The following is a 17,679-nucleotide window of genomic DNA, read 5'->3' on the forward strand; positions in this document are numbered from 1 at the left end:
GTTCACCGGGGCAAGCAAATGCTACTTGGACTGAACTGTCGGTGGCGTGGTGTGCGTGTGTACAGCCAGAGTTTCAGATGGCTGGATTTTGGGGATGTGCATATCACCATAGATCCTGAATCATGGTTGTGGAAGAAAGCTGGCATGGAATGCTGGACGGCCTCATAAGCATTTTCCGAGGGAAGGGATTTGTTCACAATTACCTCCTTGTTCTTGTTCTCCTTCTTCTTGTCTGAATTCCCATTTCCCTTATTGAAGAAGCACATTCAACCAAAGAATTGAATATGTGAAGTAGCACTTACCAGTACAAATGCTACCTGTTCAGAACTGAGCCAATATTCAGCTAGCTGCCTCCTGCGAGATCTGCAGTCACTACTCTGTCTGAAGTCTCGGACAGGGCCTCGAATTATATTCACTGGCTATAATCGTGAAAGTCAGTGAGCAGAAGAAATCCATTAATAAGAGTTTGCATTTGGTTAGGCAACAAAATGCTCAAAGATGGGCAATGAGACTCTGCCATAAGTTTCATTCAGAGCCTCGGATCACTATACTGACATTTTATAGTGAATGTGTGAGAGTTAGTGAGCAAAAGGAATTCAGTAGTATCAAGAAGAATAGTCATCATAGAAATGCCTGATCTCTGAGAGCGGCGAGGAGGGAGCTCCTTTATGTCGTTCAAGTGCCTGTACTCGGTGTCGTCGATGCAGATGGCTATGACATTGTTGTCGTCCTCGCCTTGCTCACAAAGATACCTTGATCCTGGAAAAAGTCACAACTATATCGGTGTTATAATGTATGCAATTGCTGTCCAACAGAAAGGAACGGTATCGACGTCTGAGATATTTTCTGCAGAAATGAACATGGCTAAGTTGACTCACTTCTGATCCTAGCTCAAGCAACTGACGCATATTTCTGTTTTCCACGGGGTTTCCAAGATAAGCTGATCAGCTTGATGAACAGTGCATTACACGGCAGGAATACTAATGGATGCTGATGATTCTCATCTGTCTTTTCTCTCTGTCCTCTTTGTTGCTCCTCCTTTCACCCCTTGAGAAGTTAGAGCATCTCCAGTCGCGTCCCCCAAACCGTCCCCCAAACCGCGCCGGATTGAGCGTTTGGGGGACGTGTTTTGCTCGTGCCGCGTTTGGGGGACGTCGCTCCCCAGCCGCGTCCCCCAAACGCCGGCCCCAAATGAATATTTGTGCAGGAAAATAAAGGTTTTCATTCAATTTTGATTATATATTACAAAGTTTGAATGAAAACGGCTAGATTTCATCTAAACCTAGGCTACTGACCGCCCGGCGCGTTCGACGGCCCCGCCCGTCGTCGCCTCCCTACGCCGCAGCTCCTCCTGCGCGCGCCTCCTCTCCTTGCGTTCGGCGGTGGCCGGACGGTGCCGCTCCCGCCGATAGTCCTCCTCCGCCCTCCCCGCCGGGCCGGCGGGAGGGAGAGCTCGATGGCGCGACGAATCTCCGCCTCTTCGCGGGCACGGGCGTCGTCCCGGAGCTTCTTCTCCGACTCGAAGGACTCGACGAGGGCGCGTTGCTGATCGGCCGTCTCGTCCGGGTGCGGGGCGTCGTCGTCGGACCGGTCCGAACTCGTCGTCGTCGTCGTCGTCGTCCTCCACCTCGGTCTCCTCCGCCTCGGCCTCCTCCTCCATTGGCGCCTCCTCCTCCACTTCGGTTGGCGCCTCCATCATCGCCGCCGCATACCCGTCGGCCGCCGCCAACTGCTCCGCCCGCCTCCCCCATAGCGCCGTAGCGCCGACTCCCGCCGTCGACGCTCCTCCGCCGTCGCCCTGCTGCCGGAGCTCGATCGACTCACGCCGCCGGCGCTCGATCGAGTCACGCCGTTCACGGAACAGCGCCGCCGCTCATCGCGCCGGCGCCGGCGGTCGTCAGCCCATCGCTGCTCCATCTCCTCCCGGTACCGGCGCCGTCGCGCCTCTTGTCCCGTCGAGGCGTCGAACGCCGCAACGGTGTCGCACTCGCCGCTCCTGCCACGCTGCTGCCGCCGCGGCCTCCTCGGCGGCGGAGGCGGGGCGGAGAACGCCGCAAGATCCGCCGCTCGCTGCGCCTCACGCCGCCGGCGGGCCTCCTCCTCGAGTGCCTCCTCGAGTGCCGCACGCCGCAGCCGGCTCGTCAATGGAGGAGACGGCGGTGGAGGGAAGTGGCCATCGCCGGGGCGGTTCGCCATTGCCACCGGTGATGGAGGAGACGGCTGTGGAGCGACGAGGGCTGTGTTTGTTGCCGGCGGGGTGTGGTGGCTACCATTGATGAGCCGGGAGACCTTTTATAGACGCCGGCGTCGGGAAGAAAGCGCGGGAACGAGACGAGAAGAGGCGGGAAGATCGCGCGGGAACGGGCGGTGGCGTGCGAACGCCGGCGACGCGTGGAGGCCGCGCAGCGACCGACGAGACGTCTCGCCTGCCCCTCCGTCGCCATTAAGGCAAAGATGCCGCCGTGTGTCACTGCGCGCGAATAACTTCCGTCGCGAGGTAGGCGACGGTTAGGTTAAAATTAACCGTGCCGCCGACGCGTCGGGCCCGCGTCGGTTGGCCTCGCTTTCGTTGTGTCCGGCGTCCCCGGAGCGTCCCCTGTGGGACGGGGACGGGCTCGGGCGCCGGACACCGTATCGGGCCGCGCCGGACAAAAAAGGGCTTTGGGGGACGCGGCTGGAACGCTTTTTTTGTCCGGCGCGCCCCAAATCGCTTTGGGGGACGGTTTGGGGGACGCGACTGGAGATGCTCTTACTAAAACTAGTGCAGCACGATTACTCCACATGTTCAATTTATACACACTGCTCATCTAGAATGTCATCCTGATTCGAATAAACTGTTTTGACGATGACATGTCATGTGTCTTTTCCAAGTTTCAGTGCAATGCTTCCTAAATTAGAATGCAACTTTATAAACTGTAGGGTGAATGTAAAAATCGTAATGAAATGCAACAGGTATTGTCTAACAAAATTTTAGGAAGCTTCTTACAATTATCCATGCCATAATAGTTCATCCTTTTTGACAGCTTATCTCTGTGACCACAGAATGATTTCATCAGATATTTCACTGTATTAGTCATCTGATATTTCACATAGATATAGATCCCTTGTTTTTTGGATAATTTATTTTTTATATTGCTTTGCATATATGTTTAATTAGATTATATTTTTCGTGCCCTGCTGGTCAGCAACTAGCAAAAATGTTGCCAAGAAGAACTCAGCGACAACGTGCTTGCTTACAGAAATGCAAGAATTATTCTATCACACAATAACTACCAGCTTTCATATTGCCACTATTTCTAGAGCATATGCGCGTTGCTGGTGAGCTGGTTTGGACTTGCAACCAGAAAGAGGGAAAGGCACTCAACACATTCTTACCTTCTTTGGTAACATAAGAAATCTTATTTTTAACTTGCATCTACTACTATTCCAAAGTCCAAGATTTTTCGTTATGAAAATAATTGGAAGTTCAGAACTGGCTTCACCGAGTTGGTTGCCGAAGGTTGGAGTCACTTCCCCTCCTACAGGGACACAGCAAAATGTTTTTGCCGTAACCTGAAACTGTTGAGGAAAAATATTGGGACGTGGAGAAAAAAATTTCAAGCTGATAGAGATATGTTGGAGACAAATAAATTGACCCTGGCCTTTTTAGATTGGCTTGAGGAAGGACGCCCACTGACAAAGCTTGAGTGTTTCTTCAGAGAAATGGTCAAGCAGAAAATTGAAACCTTGATTCACTCCATTGCAGTGGCAGCCAGGCAACGAGGAAAAGTTAACTGGTGTGTCCTTGGGGATGAAGATACTAGATTTTACCATGCCAGAGCGTCGGCAAGGCTGAGAGCTAATCAGATCAAAGTGATTCAGCTTGATGGACATCCGCAGTACACTCATGAGGCTAAGCAAAAAATCATGACTGATTATTTCAGAAACATCATGGGAACGGAAGTAAGGACTACTCCACACATTGATATCCAGGGGTTGTACCCCCACATTGTTAACTTAGCACAGCTGACAATTCCCTTCAGTGAACAAGAAATCTTGAGAGCTATTAGAGATATTCCTAGGGACAAAAGCCCTGGACCGGATGGTTTTGGGTCTGGATTCTATCAAGATTTTTGGCTTCTTATCAAAGAAGATATTCTGAAATTCTTTGATCAATTCTTCCGGGGTGATGCTAAACTGGAAGGACTTAACAGATCATATATGATACTGCTTCGGAAAAAGGAAAATGATAGCTCTCCGAGCAATTACAGGCCCATTTCTCTCCTTAATTGCACAGTTAAATGGATCACCAAAATCTTAGCGGCACGGCTGCAATCTTTGATCAAACTCCTTGTGGATGAGGACCAAACTGGATTTGTCAAGACAAGATGCATTGCAGACAACTTTATGTATGCAATGGATTTAGTTCAGACTTGCAAAAAAAGGAAGAAGAAAGCTATGATTCTCAAGCTGGATTTCAGTAAAGCTTTCGACACGGTTTCTTGGGATGCTTTATTTGCAATCATGCATATTAGAGGTTTTGATAGCAAATGGATCTTGTGGATGAAGGAGCTTCTTACATCGGCTAAAACAGCAGTTTTACTTAATGGGATTCCAGGTAACTGGATCAATATTAAAAGGGGGTTGCGGCAAGGAGATCCTTTATCGCCTCTTCTCTTCATTGTGGTGGTTGATGTTCTCCAACAAGCTATAAAGAAATCTGCAGCTAATGGATCTCTTCGACACCCGGTGTTAGAAGACCAGCCCTGCCCAGTTTTACAATATGCTGATGATACTTTGATCGTCATACAAGGAGAAGTGGAGCAGGCAAAAATCTTGAAGCAAATCCTAGATGACTTTGCAAGCACTACTGGACTAAAAATAAACTTCAGTAAATCAACCTTTGTACCAATTAATCTTACAGTGCATGAAAGTGAGGAGATTGCTAATGCTCTAAACTGTGATGTGGCCTCTTTCCCACAGGTATACTTGGGGCTTCCACTCTCTGACTCTAAGCTCCCAAAAGAGGTTTTTCTACCATATATATCGGCTATTGAAAACAGAATTGGCTTCTCACTTCATTTCATTACACGTGGTGGGAGACTCACTTTGACAAAATCTGTTCTGTCAGCCCTGCCAGCCTATCTCATGTCGTGTATCAAATTACCGCAGTGGGTAATTGATGAGCTTGAAAGATTGATGAGAGCTTTCTTTTGGAAAGGGAAAAACTCTGTGAATGGTAGCGACTGTCTTGTTGCTTGGGACTATGTTTGCAGAAGCTTTGAAGAAGGTGGGTTGGGTATCAAGAACTTGCGAATTCAAAATGATTGTTTGTTGACAAAATTCGTCCACCGTATTGTAACTCAGCCCAACTCGCCTTGGGCCAGATGGGTGGTGGCTACACACCTGCAGGGAAAGGATTTTGGAGACAGGCCAACCACCCAAACCAGAGCGTGGAAACAACTGTGGGGGTTGATTGACACCTACAGAAATGCTACATGTGTTCAGCTGGGTGATGGGATTACTACCTCTTTATGGAAAGATAAATGGACGACCGATGGTCCTCTTTGCTTCCTTTTTCCAGCTTTGTTTTCACACACCACTAGGCCAAATATCTCAGTTGCGGACTGTTGGAGGGACGGAGTTTGGACTATCCCTTTTAACCACATCACCTCAGACCGGGCCGATCAAGAAAAGGAAGCTCTGTTTCGGTTCTTGGGCACATGTAATTTGCAAAACTTACAAGGCGATAAGAGGGGCTGGCGTTTAGACAAAACAGACTCTTTTTCTGTTAGAAACCTATACAACATCATGAACTGGGGCGGTATCAGGCAAGAAGGTGCAGAATCTATATGGAGATGTGCAGCACCTAAAAAAGGTAAAGTTTTTGCCTGGCTACTGATCAAAGGAAGGATCAAAGTGAGAGCTGTTTTACTCCGTCAGAATATTGTGGAGGACGAGAGATGTCCCTTTGGCTGCAAGGAAAGGGAGACTACTGAACATTTTGCTCTAAATTGTGGTAGAACAATTCAAATCCTTGCGCTCTTAGGGATTAATTTAACCAGCTGCGAGAATCTTACAGATATCTTTGACACCGCTAGGGAGAGCTGCCCGGCTCAGAAGAAGAATGCCTGGAGTTTAGTCATTACAGCTGCTTTGTGGACCACTTGGTTGGCAAGAAACAGGAAAGTTTTTGATGATGTTGAAACCCCAGTTCACATAGTTGCCAAGCAGTGCATGGACACCTGCAAGCTTTGGGCTCTTAGAGCCAAACATGAGGAGAAAGCTTCTATCCAACATTGGCTAGCAGATTGGGCTATATAATTTCCCTTCTCTGTGTGATTTTGCTTTTTCTCTAGATGTTCTCCCTCCCTGTAATCTCTTGCATGTACAACTTTGAGCTGCCTTAGCTCCTCTTTTTAATAAATTTTAGGTAGGGGGAAACCCCTTCCAAAGTTCTCAAAAAAAAAAAAAAAAAAAAACTTGCAGCTGAGTGACAACATTTACCGGCTAAACCAACACAACGATTCAGCAGTAGATTCAGATTGGGAAAAAATATACCAACATCTCATATTCAGCCGATCGGCCAGGACATCATATTACACAAGGTAGCTGGAAGAAAAATGTCTTCTTGATCTGGCCTACTGCATTAATTCAAGCCTTCAAGGCAAGCTCATATCCCACTAGTGTATATATATAGGGAACACAAAATAAGAATGTATGTTTATATGACAAGGTAACATCTCCACATCAACTTTTCGTCAACATCCTCCAGCAGGTGGGCAAGGCACCGGCTGAGATCATCAGGCAGCATAGAGAGATCCTCCTACGGTCTCAGGCCCTCACAGATGTAGGTAGCGTAGAGATCCCTGAAAATGAGAATGTACCTTTCGTGCTGCTGTTGATTTGCGTGGCTGCGAAACCTCCTGATGCATTTCTGAACGATCTCTGTAACTTTCGTGCTGCTGTTGATGTAATCTTTGCTGCTGCACCTGGTGGTGTTATGATGTTGACTGATGCCTGTAACGACCCTGATGGTGGGGGCAATCACAAGCTGCACAAGCACACATGAGAAGATATATAGATACATATCGGTGTTATAATGTATCGCAGCGTGTATTAAACTCTGTGTGAACCTAAGGGCTTTATTAATTTAAAGTCGGGCATTATGATGTCTTTTATCTAAAAAAATTGCGCCCCTCAGAGAGGAATTGATATCGTTGTCTGAGCTACTTTCTGTAGAAATAAACGGTGGCCATCCATGGTGATGGTCAGAATTTCTGTTTTCTGTTGGTAATTTTGTCCTCGTGAAGATATAAGCTGATTCCCTGAATCATTGTATCAAAGTTGTATGACTGAGGCTTTGCTGGCTATAGATTGTGCATTTCTCCATTTGAGTCTTGTTAACGTCTCAGAAAGAAATGCCGTTTTGGGGCTAACCTTTGGATCGAAATATCCAGTTTTATTCTGTCCATCGCACACTACTAATGTGCATGTACAAACGTGTAACCTTTTTCGCCTAACCTTCTTTTCTTTTTTAAATCTTGGGCATGGAAGATAGAGATCCAGAATGCATGTGGTCCGAAGAAAGGTTCCATCCCCAATATCACTCTTGTCGTGTGCATAACGATCAACCAGAGGTTTGGTAGGTCCTGGGAGAGAGAGCAAGAGTTGTCTCTGTTACGAGGTAAGGTAAGCGACGATGATGCATTGACGCTGTCGGTTCCGATGGCAGGCTTAATTAGAACCTACTAAAAAGGAACGAAATATTAGTTAATTACATGTGGCATATGCTGCCTACCATTCGATTCGATTGGTACGCTTTATATGTGGAGATGAGCTGTGATTGCTAAGCATCTCAAAATGCTCAAAGATGGGCAATGGGGAGGTAGCTGACACTCCACTCTGTCAGAAGTTTCATTCAGAGCCTCGGATCACTATACTGACAGTTTATAGTGAATGTTAGTGAGCAGAAGAAATTCAGTAATAACAAGAAGGATGTAGTCATCATAGAAGCGCCTGACATGTGCGAGGCCTGGAGGAGGGACCTCCTCTATGCTTGTACTCGGTGTCGATGGTGCAGGCGGCGATGATATTGTCATCAGCCTCGTCCTGCTCACCAAGATGCCTTGATCCTGGAAATAGTCACAACTATATCGGTTTTGTAATGTATGCAATTGCTGTCCACCGGAAAGGAACAGGTATAGATTATTACTTTCCGCACCCTGTTAGTAGAACTAACAAAAATGTTGCCAAGAACTCAGCAACAACGTGCTTGCTTACAGAAATGCAAGAATTATTCTATGTAAACGAACAACTAAACCAGCTTTCATATTGCCACTAATTCTAGAGCATACACGCGTTGCTGGTGAGTTGGTCTGCACTTGCAGCCGGAAAGAGGGAAAGACACCCAGCACATTCTTACCTCCACTAAAAAAAAAGCACATTCTTACCTTCTCAGGTAACATAAGGAAATCCTATTTTTATAGTCGAGTGACAATATTTACCGGCTTAACCAACAAAACAATTCAGCAAGAGATTCACAGTGGGGGAAAAAAATATACCAACATCTCATATTCAGGCGATCGGCCAGGAAATCATATTACACATGGTAGCTGGAAGAAAAATGTCTTGTTGATCTGGCCTACTGCCTTAATTCAAGGCAAGCTCATATACTACTAGTGTATATATATAGGTAACACAAAATAAGAATGTATGTTTATATGACAAGGTAACATCTCCACATCAACTTTTCGTCAACATCCTCCAGCAGGCAGGCAAGGCACCAGCTGAGATCATCAGGCAGCATAGAAAGACCCTCCTACCGTCTCAGGCCCTCGCAGATGTAGGTGGCATACAGATCCCTGAAAATGAGAATGTAGCAGCATTAGCAAATTCATACCACTCAAATAGTCTGCTAATTGCTCATGTTCTGGAAATGAATCTGGAATAACCGTATGTAGTTGAGGAAGGAAGGAGAACTGACATGGAATGCTGGATGGCCTCATAGGCGTCTTCGGAAGGCAGGAAGTCATTGACGGCCACCTCCTTGTTCTCATTCTTCTTGTCTGAATTTCTCAATTAAGGACTCACATTCAACCAAAGAAATGAAGATCATAGAAGCACTGATTCGCAGTAGACATGAAGATTGGTCAGAAATCTGAATATTTTTTCCAGCTAGCTATTTGTTGCCAGATCTACAGGTAGTGCTACTCTGTCAGAAGTTTCAGTCAGGGACTCGAATCATACTGTGTGTGTAGAAAATGTCTAAATGTTAGCGAGCAGAAGATAAAGTCATTAACAGTAACAAGGATACAGTCCTCGAAGAAGCGCCTGATCTCGGCAAGGCGGTGAGGGGGGAGCTCCTTGATGTCGTTGAAGTGCCTGTACTCGGGGTCGTCGGCGCAGACGGCGATGATCTTGTCGTCAGCCTCGCCCTGTTTTTATTTCAGAAAACAACATAAATACATATACGAGGAGGCGTCTGCCAGAATCCTCCTCCATCCAGGTCAAAAAAAAAAGAATCCTCCTCCATTCCCTTCCATGATGGAGTAAATCTGATGAGCACGCAGAGATCAAACAGAGGAGGCGGCTGACCTGGTCGATCATGGGCATGAGCCCGATTGCCTTTGCCCTGAGGAAGCAGCCGGGCACGACGGGCTCCTGCATGATGACGAGGACGTCGATGGGGTCGCTGTCGTCGCAGAGCGTGCGCGGGATGAAGCCGTAGTTGTGCGGGTAGACGACGGAGGAGTAGAGCACGCGGTCGACCTTGATGAGCCCCGTCTTCTTGTCCAGCTCGTACTTGACCTTGCTGCCCTTGGGGATCTCGATCACCTGCAGATGGATAAAGAACAGCCATTGTTAGAACAGAGGAGGAGAGGGAGAGGGAGGGGGAGGGGGAAGGGGAGGAGGCGCGCGTACGCAGTTGAAGATGGTGGGCGCGTCGGGCCCGATCTCGAGGTCGTGCCACGGGTGGGCGGCCACGGAGCGGCGCGAGATGGAGGAGAGGATCCGCTCGTTGAGCGCCGGCGTCTTCTTGGGGGTCGCCTCCTTGTTGGCCGCAGCTTCAGCCGGGGGAGCCATCTCGCAGATTCGGAACGAGCTCGGATCGATCTGCAGGAGAAGATGGAGGAAACCAAGTTGAGATCTGGATTCACAACCGAACTTTCACGGAAGAAAGAAAAGATGGAATTTTGCTGGTACTAGATGGTAACGGAGATCAACCAGATGGAATCCGGAGACGAACGCAACGCAACGCACCTGAGGGAGGTGAGGGGAGATGGAGCTTTGAACCGAAGAGACGGCCGGCGGTGGACTGGAACTGTGTGTGGAGAAGAGGGGAGACGGCCTCCCTTCTTATAGGCTGCAGAAGATTTGATTGCTGACTTGGCCCTGTGATGGCGGGCAGCGCCGATTGTTAATGTGTGATTCAGCCGTGACGTGCCTCCACGTGCCGTGGTGGCCAGGCCACGTCAACGCCACTCCTCATCCGTGTAACTCCTATCCTCTTGGTAACTTTTTTTTTGGAACAAACTTTGGTGGCTGTGTGATCTTCACATCACTCAACCATCCATCGGTCCTCCCGTCTTCACGGTGTTGCGTGTCGGTGGCGTTGTAAATCTTGTTGTTGTAGCACCGTCTCGAGTGTCTAAGCACGCGTCGCACGATCCGTGTAATTGAAACGTGAATGCCGACTGCTGCCATCGGGAGTGACCCGAGGATTCTCAGAAGCTCAAGAGGCTCCTCTCTCCTAGCACCGATCATGCACATTCGGCTAGCTTTTTCGCTTTGTCGAGATCCGAGGTGTCGGTGTCTACCAAGTCAGCCATGCCTCGTCATAAAAAAGTGTTCACGAGACCCGTTTCAAAAAAAAGTGTTCACGAGATACCAATGACTCGGCCGAAACTTTCCATCTCTTCTTGGGTCACGGTACCCTCTGCCGTATCTAAACACAACGTGTCGCACAGTTCGTGTAGTTGAAACGTGAACACCAACGATCACCATCGACAATGCCCCGAGGATACCTCGAAAAACAAGAAGCTCCTCTCTCCTAGCGCTAATCACACGCATTCAGCTAGTTTTCCCCCTTGCGAATATCCGACATTTATGCTTATCAAGACAATTATATCTTGTCATACAAGAGTGTGTACAAGATAAGGCCGACTGAAGCCACCCATCGTGCATGCTAATGTAGAATGTAGATCCTACACAAAGGTAGGGTACATGACTTCTTGGTTCACCTACCTACATCATCGTCTTGCTTAGTCCCCATTGAGGAAAGGGAAAGGTCAAGTGATTGGCCAGGTCAAAAATAGGCACAAATAACCTATGGTGACAAGGGAGCGGCTCTGGTCTTATACAAATAGTGAACCCATCGCACTAGTAATTTGAACACATTGTTTTTTTCCAAGCATTAAGATTACAATTTATAGTAGAAACTAATCAATTCATGCATATAAACAAGTAGTTATCAGTGCATATAAAGTCACGGGATATGCATGACTGTAGATGCTTGATTAGTTTGGCAATACCTTTAGCATAGTTGGGTCCGTGTGGAAATCATCATAATCGTATCATCTCTAATGACCAAGAAGAATACAAAACAATCAAATAAATACCAATTTCCTAGAAGATTTGTGAAACTGGTATTGCTTGATGGATCTAGAAATTTTATAGATTTAGAAAAAGAGATTCACCTTATTTGTATCAAATCCGAGCTAGAAACAAAGATTCACCCTGGCAAGAAATTTTATGAATTTAGGAGTGAATTAGAGTTCACTCCTCTGCTAACGGGTGATCGCCTACCGAAGGCTAGATTTTATTTTTTGAGAATATACACCAAACGCCAGCTTATTCTCCCTAAATTTAGAGCTGGGTGCTGGCAGGAGTGACATGTGGGTCCACACGGTCACATTTTCGATCAGGGAACGATCGTGCATGTGTTTTACATGGTGGTGCTACCAATACCAAAACAACTACTACGTACAACACGCTTGTAGTTGTAGGCTACGCGCTTGTAGCACAAGTACACAACCGACTGGGTCACTTTGCTTCCCTCTGGGCTGGCATTCTGTTTGGACAGATGCACATGCGCGTTAGTTATTCCTTTTTTTTTTTTTTTTGAGAAACACAGTACAAACGCAGGCGCTCACATACACGCGCACCCTACCCCTATGAGCACCTCCGGAAGACTGAGCCGGCGGATTGGATCTTGAAATTGACGAAGTCACCACAGGCGCCTCGCTGTCGACGGGAACGTCGCCTCCCACTGAATGAATATTCCGCCTTTATGAGACACATAAATGCTCAAACGCCGGGTTTGAACTCACAGTGGTCGAAGTACAACCACCCTCCTAACCACCCAACCTCAGGTTGGTTCTCCGTTAGTTATTCCTTTGATCCTTTCCATTCACAGAAATCGTGTCTGCACTATTCGATCGATGAGTCAATACTATGATTTGAATCGATGCTCGATCGATTTGTCAATACTCCGGCTTTGAACCGATCAATTGTCAGTAAATTATTTAAGATATTGACATGCTGCTCCTGGTATTATAAAGATCACCGGTAGCTAGCTGGAGATTTAAATTTGTGTTAGTGCTAGCTCGATCACGCAATTTTAATTGGTTGGCAGACGGTGACAGCACGGCTCCCTGCGATTAGTCAATCATGATTTCCCTCCATATTTATAAACTAGTACTGGTGATCTTTGCTGTCCCCATTACAGGTCTAGTTTTATCTGGGGCGGGTGCCTCACTGCCTCCTGTCGACACAACAACAAGCGGCAGGCCACCCAGCTAGGAGATGGATGGAGCAAAATATTTCGCCGACTTGCAGATGGATTTTTTTTTCATTCATAAAAATTAAAAATGCCCGCAGACGGCTGAAAAACTGAGTAGAATCGGCTGTCCCTGGAGCTTTCTGACCCGACGTAAGCCACTACCCTAGCCGGTGATCTTTGCAGCATAACCATATGGATACCAACGTTTTATCTGAATGCTTGCAACATCATGGCAACACCCCACCCTTGCAGGTATGTATAAATATCATAATATAACACACATGCAACCCTTTTTTAACGTATGCAACAAATTCCCATCGATCGAAAAAATCACTTTGCGTTTAGAAACGAACCCTATTAATTGCAACACATCGGCTATATGTTTGCAGAAAAACACACACTTGTTTATAACATGTATCACTAACATTTCTCGGATGCCCAACGTCTCCTAGAGCTTGGTGGCGCAAGACCGAGATCCATTATCCACGAGGGGCACCTATGGCACCAATCTAGAACATTAGGATGGACCTTCCCAAGGGAGGAGGAGGAGCACGAGTTGTGGGGTGAGTAGAAAAGTGTTCCGATGGACGATGATCCACGTGGATGAGGGAGAGAGGCCCACACAAAGTCATTTTCCGGGTGGACCCAATCAGCTTTTTTTTTCAAGGAAAAATCAGCCCTTTGAATCCAACAATTTTAAAAAGAACAAGAATTCCAACTCGTAATCGAACATTCACTTCCTGGAAATCAAACAAAATATGATTTTTTTCAAACACAATAAGAATGACTGACGTTGACACGTCTTTTTGCAAGATGGTACCGACAAATCTCTAGCTGTTACGTCAAACAGAACATCGTTGAACTAGGGTCCGAAGGGAAGCCCCCGCGTCGCTCCTCCTGGAGCGGCTCGGGCGGACCCAAGATCTGCACCACCTAGCCGCCCCTCCTCCAGATCCTCCTCCGCCGCCGCCGGTGGATGCCACCGGGCAAAGCCCGTGCGGTGGCCGGTGGCGGCGGGCCTCCTCCCCGTGGCGACGCGAGCTTCCTCCCTTCGGTGATGCTGGCGGCGCTCAAGCGGGCGTTGGTGTGCGGGCGAAGCCGGCCGCGCCCAAGCGGGCTTTGGTGCGGGCGAGGCCGACCACGGCACAGGGAACTAGAGCGCCCCGGCCATGTCCTCCTCCTTGGGCCCCCCTTCTTCGCCGCAGCCTCTGGCCTCTCCGGCCTCCGGCCTCCAAAGCTTGGGGGCAGCTCGCAGAGGGGTTCGTCGGCCGGCCGCGCCCAAGCGGGTGCCGGTGCGGGTGAAGCTGGACTCGCCCAAGCGGGCGTCGGCGTGGTGGTGGTCCGGGATGCGGTGGTTCCAAGCGGGGCGGCGAAGGTCCGCAGGTGCGGTGCGGCGCGCTGCTTCGCGCCTGGCTGCGCGGGCTGATTGGGCCAGATCTGGGCCGCGCGGGCCGCGTCCTTCGCGTGGCGGCACGATACTCTGCTCCGGCTGCTTTCCAGTCATGGTGTGGCGGCGTTGTCTCCTTTGCTGGCCAGGGCGACGGACAGGGCAAGCGGGTGGCCAAGCGGCCTTTGCTCCGGTTCCAGGGACCTGGCGGCTCGGGTAGGAGGCTGCCTGGTGGACGGCTGGAGGCAGGTGGGGTGCGCATCGGCTCTTGATGGCCGGAAGGGATGCCGGTCATGAAGCCGTCCTTGATGGTGCTCCGGCGAGGTTTGTGGAGAGGTCAGGTGTGACTGAGGTGTGCCGGGAACTCAGGTTCCAGCGAGGTGTGCAGTTCTTCGGATGAAAATCTTGCTCGACTTCCGTCGATGCCGGTGATGGCGTCACTTTTGGGTGTCGTTTGCCTTGTTGAAGGCATTACCGAGGAGATCTAACACTTCTCCCACTCTTGGATCTTGTCTTTTGGTGAAAACCTAAATCCGCGTGTCGGATTGGCGATGGCGGCATCCGCGATGTCGTTACTTCGATGGAAGCATCGTTTTGGAGACATGATACTGATGGGAGCACCTGGGCTGTGGTCTAGCGGCTGGTCGGGCGCTTTCAATGGCGGGTGTTCTTCGAGTCAGTGGTGTTGGGTATCGTGGGGTTGCCCCGTGGTGGCGGTGGCAGGAGCACTCTCGACATGTACGCGGCGCCAAACGAGTCCTGTTTCCGCCCTCTCAAGACCGGAGCGGCACATGCCGCCTCCCTTCGGTTATGTCTTCTCTCTCCGGTGTTGTTGAAGCCGACAAACAAGCTCGTGGCAATGGTGTTCGATTCAACATGATTGGAGTGACCTTGGGGCTGTTGCAATGAAGTCGAAGATGTCCCACCGTAAGCACGAGGGATGATGTTCGGTGACGCTGCTTGTCCCGGTGGTGTACTTCTCTGTTTTGTGCCGCCCATAGCCTTTCTGGCGCTCTTTATGTCTAGTGGTGCTCTTGTTGATGTAAAGGTTTTCGCCCGGTTTTTCTTAATAAACTGAGCAGTTTTGGGTCTCTGTACCTTTTCTTCTAATCTTTACTATTAAATGGGAGTTGGTCGTTTGACACTCAACGCAATTTGATGGTCGTCATTAAAACAATCTGGACCCTCTAATCTATTCTCTCTATCTCAGCTTCGTCCGATCAAATCACACCCCAAATATCCCCACGCACAAATTAAGTATATCTCCACGCACAACTTAAGTATGATATAAAAATCAGAACCGTCATAAATATGGTAACATTAATTATGCTCCAGAGGTTCTCTTCAATCACGTACATCAAAATATGGTAACATTAATTATGCTTTAGACTTGGTTCTCCTTCACGTACAATATAATTAGGCAATCACGTACAAAATAAGTAGGCAAGTCGCTATGTTGCCGCGAATGAAATTAATCACGATACGCTCCAGGAAGACACCTTCCTTCATTGCACGACCCTCATCCTTCTACCACCCGTCTGATCAATCACCGAAACAAAAAAAAAATTAACTCAACGCGTTTGATGGTCGTCATTGAAGGCATCCCGTCCGTCCAATTGCTCAGACATCACCTCCACACAATATTTAAGCAAGCTGCACCGTCCGATGTCTGTTTTGTTTGCTGCCCCCTCCTCGTTGGCGTTAAGTCCGGATCAAAAGAAATCTTCTTTTTTCCTTTCCTACTATTCGTTGGCACGCAACAAATTAAGTACTGTACAATTCATTGCGTGTCCAGACAGCTCGATCGTTAGCGCTGAATCAAATCATATTTTTCCTTTCCTTTTCTAGCGCGCACAATCATCAAATCCGTCTTCCTCTGTCCATTTGCGTAGAGCGTGCTACGTCGGAAATAAAATCAGTGCGGGATTTCGCCCTCCTAAATTGGAAACAAATCCGCGTCATTAATGGTCGGAAACCGAACGATCAATGGCTCAATCTCACCATGCGTTGACTGTTATTGCACTAACGTGGACATCTTCTTCCTTTTAGCGAAACTCCAAGCGTGAAATTTGTATCCATATCATCTCTACTACTATAATGTGGCAGTTTTGAAATTTGAATTTCAATGGAGTCACCACTCCCGCCAGGTAGCAAAGAACCACTTTTGACCGTTGATTTGAGAGCAGATGCTGCTATCCACCCTACATCACACTTCACACCCTGCTGTGTCTGATCAGACGGCCATAAACGTTGGGATTCGCTCCTTTCCGGTTGCTTCCGCGCGCGTGCCATGGAAGCTGCTCGGCCCTTCTCGATAACTCCATGTTTCAGTGTAAAGTGTCACCCACTAGGCTGCCCATCCTGTCTTTTTTTTTCGTGGGTGCATCCGCCGTTTGCATCTGCCATCTGCATTGCGCTTTCTTGGCTCGCTCGGCGCCGTCGTGTACATACGTATACGAGCCGTACACAGCCATGCGCGAACATGCACGGGCGAGAGCCGATTGGGAAATTGCGTAGAGTCTACTCACTGCTAGATAGTAGAAATAGGATTTTTCTTATTTGCTTTCCACATGAGAGAGATGTAGAAACGAGTGTGCCTGGTCCGTGATTTACTATTACAGTGGTTCGACCATTGGCGAAGGTATATTAGCAGCTGGAACAGGAGCATGTGCTGAACAAATAAGTGAGAAAGAAATGTTTAGATAAAATACAAGTAACATGTATGGGAAAAATTGGAAAACATTAACCATATTTTTTTGGGTACATAGGTGCACTTAAAAATGAATAATGGCAATAGAAAGAACGTGTCTAGAGGAAAATATCATTTAAACCATAAAAAGATCAAGTGTCACATTAGGAGTTATGTAAAACTCAATTCTGAATTTTGAAATAATGTACATTATCACATTAGATTAATAAAGAGCTTACTTAAAAAATACAAGAAAATATTATAGAATTTAGCGGTGCAAATGTGTGGGTTACATACATATAAAAATTACTAAAGTATTAAATTTATATATAGATATCAGATAACGATTTTCTAATTTTAAAAATCGTGACATCAAAATATAACACAGATACTCTAGCTGCACTATATCAAGGCCACCCTATGTAAGAAAGACCGTTAATATTTTTTCGACATCTCATCACAAAAATGTACGTACCGATATTGAGTTTTCCATAAGTTCTCTGGGTAACTTTGTAATAGGTTATACTTCATTTCATATGTTTTGAAATGATAACTGTAAATGATCTCATGTTATTACTCCTTCCACTCCTTATAGGGGATGTTTAATTATTTTTCAAAAGTCAAACTTTACTCTTTGTAAATAATTTGGGCAAAAAGAAAGGTATCAACATCCGTCATACCAAATAAATAAATACTCTCTTGGGTGAACCGGATATGGTATAAAATATATTTGAAATTGATATATGTCGCAACGTGCAAAGCACGTGCAACTTACTAGTGCAATGAACACAGCAGTTCTCCTGCTGTTATTCAAAAAAAAAAAAAAAAACAGAACATCTT

General features: G+C 47.4%; 1 protein-coding gene across 1 annotated transcript; it reads right to left on the reverse strand.

The window, feature by feature from the left end:
* Positions 1-8,527: 8,527 nt before the first annotated feature.
* LOC124661902 (soluble inorganic pyrophosphatase 4-like) lies at positions 8,528-10,356 on the reverse strand. Its single transcript, XM_047199789.1, has 6 exons — positions 10,243-10,356; positions 9,904-10,095; positions 9,577-9,816; positions 9,296-9,416; positions 8,966-9,047; positions 8,528-8,843 (listed from the first exon to the last, which is right to left on the reverse strand). Exons 2-6 carry the CDS (start codon positions 10,063-10,065, stop codon positions 8,801-8,803), a joined length of 648 nt encoding a protein of 215 aa, XP_047055745.1. The 5' UTR covers positions 10,066-10,095; positions 10,243-10,356; the 3' UTR covers positions 8,528-8,800.
* Between the last annotated feature and the right edge of the window lie 7,323 nt (positions 10,357-17,679).

The sequence above is a fragment of the Lolium rigidum genome, chromosome 6, assembly GCF_022539505.1.
Source record: "Lolium rigidum isolate FL_2022 chromosome 6, APGP_CSIRO_Lrig_0.1, whole genome shotgun sequence".
Classification (NCBI taxonomy): domain Eukaryota; kingdom Viridiplantae; phylum Streptophyta; class Magnoliopsida; order Poales; family Poaceae; genus Lolium; species Lolium rigidum.

Coding starts and splice junctions, on each gene's coding strand:
- LOC124661902 (XM_047199789.1), bottom strand. CDS start 10,065: ATGGCTCCCCCGGCTGAAGCTGCGGCCAACAAGGAGGCGACCCCCAAG. Junction 9,417..9,576: donor TCATGCCCATGATCGACCAG/GTCAGCCGCCTC, acceptor AAATAAAAACAG/GGCGAGGCTGACGACAAGAT. Junction 8,844..8,965: donor GAGGCCATCCAGCATTCCAT/GTCAGTTCTCCT, acceptor TCTCATTTTCAG/GGATCTGTATGCCACCTACA.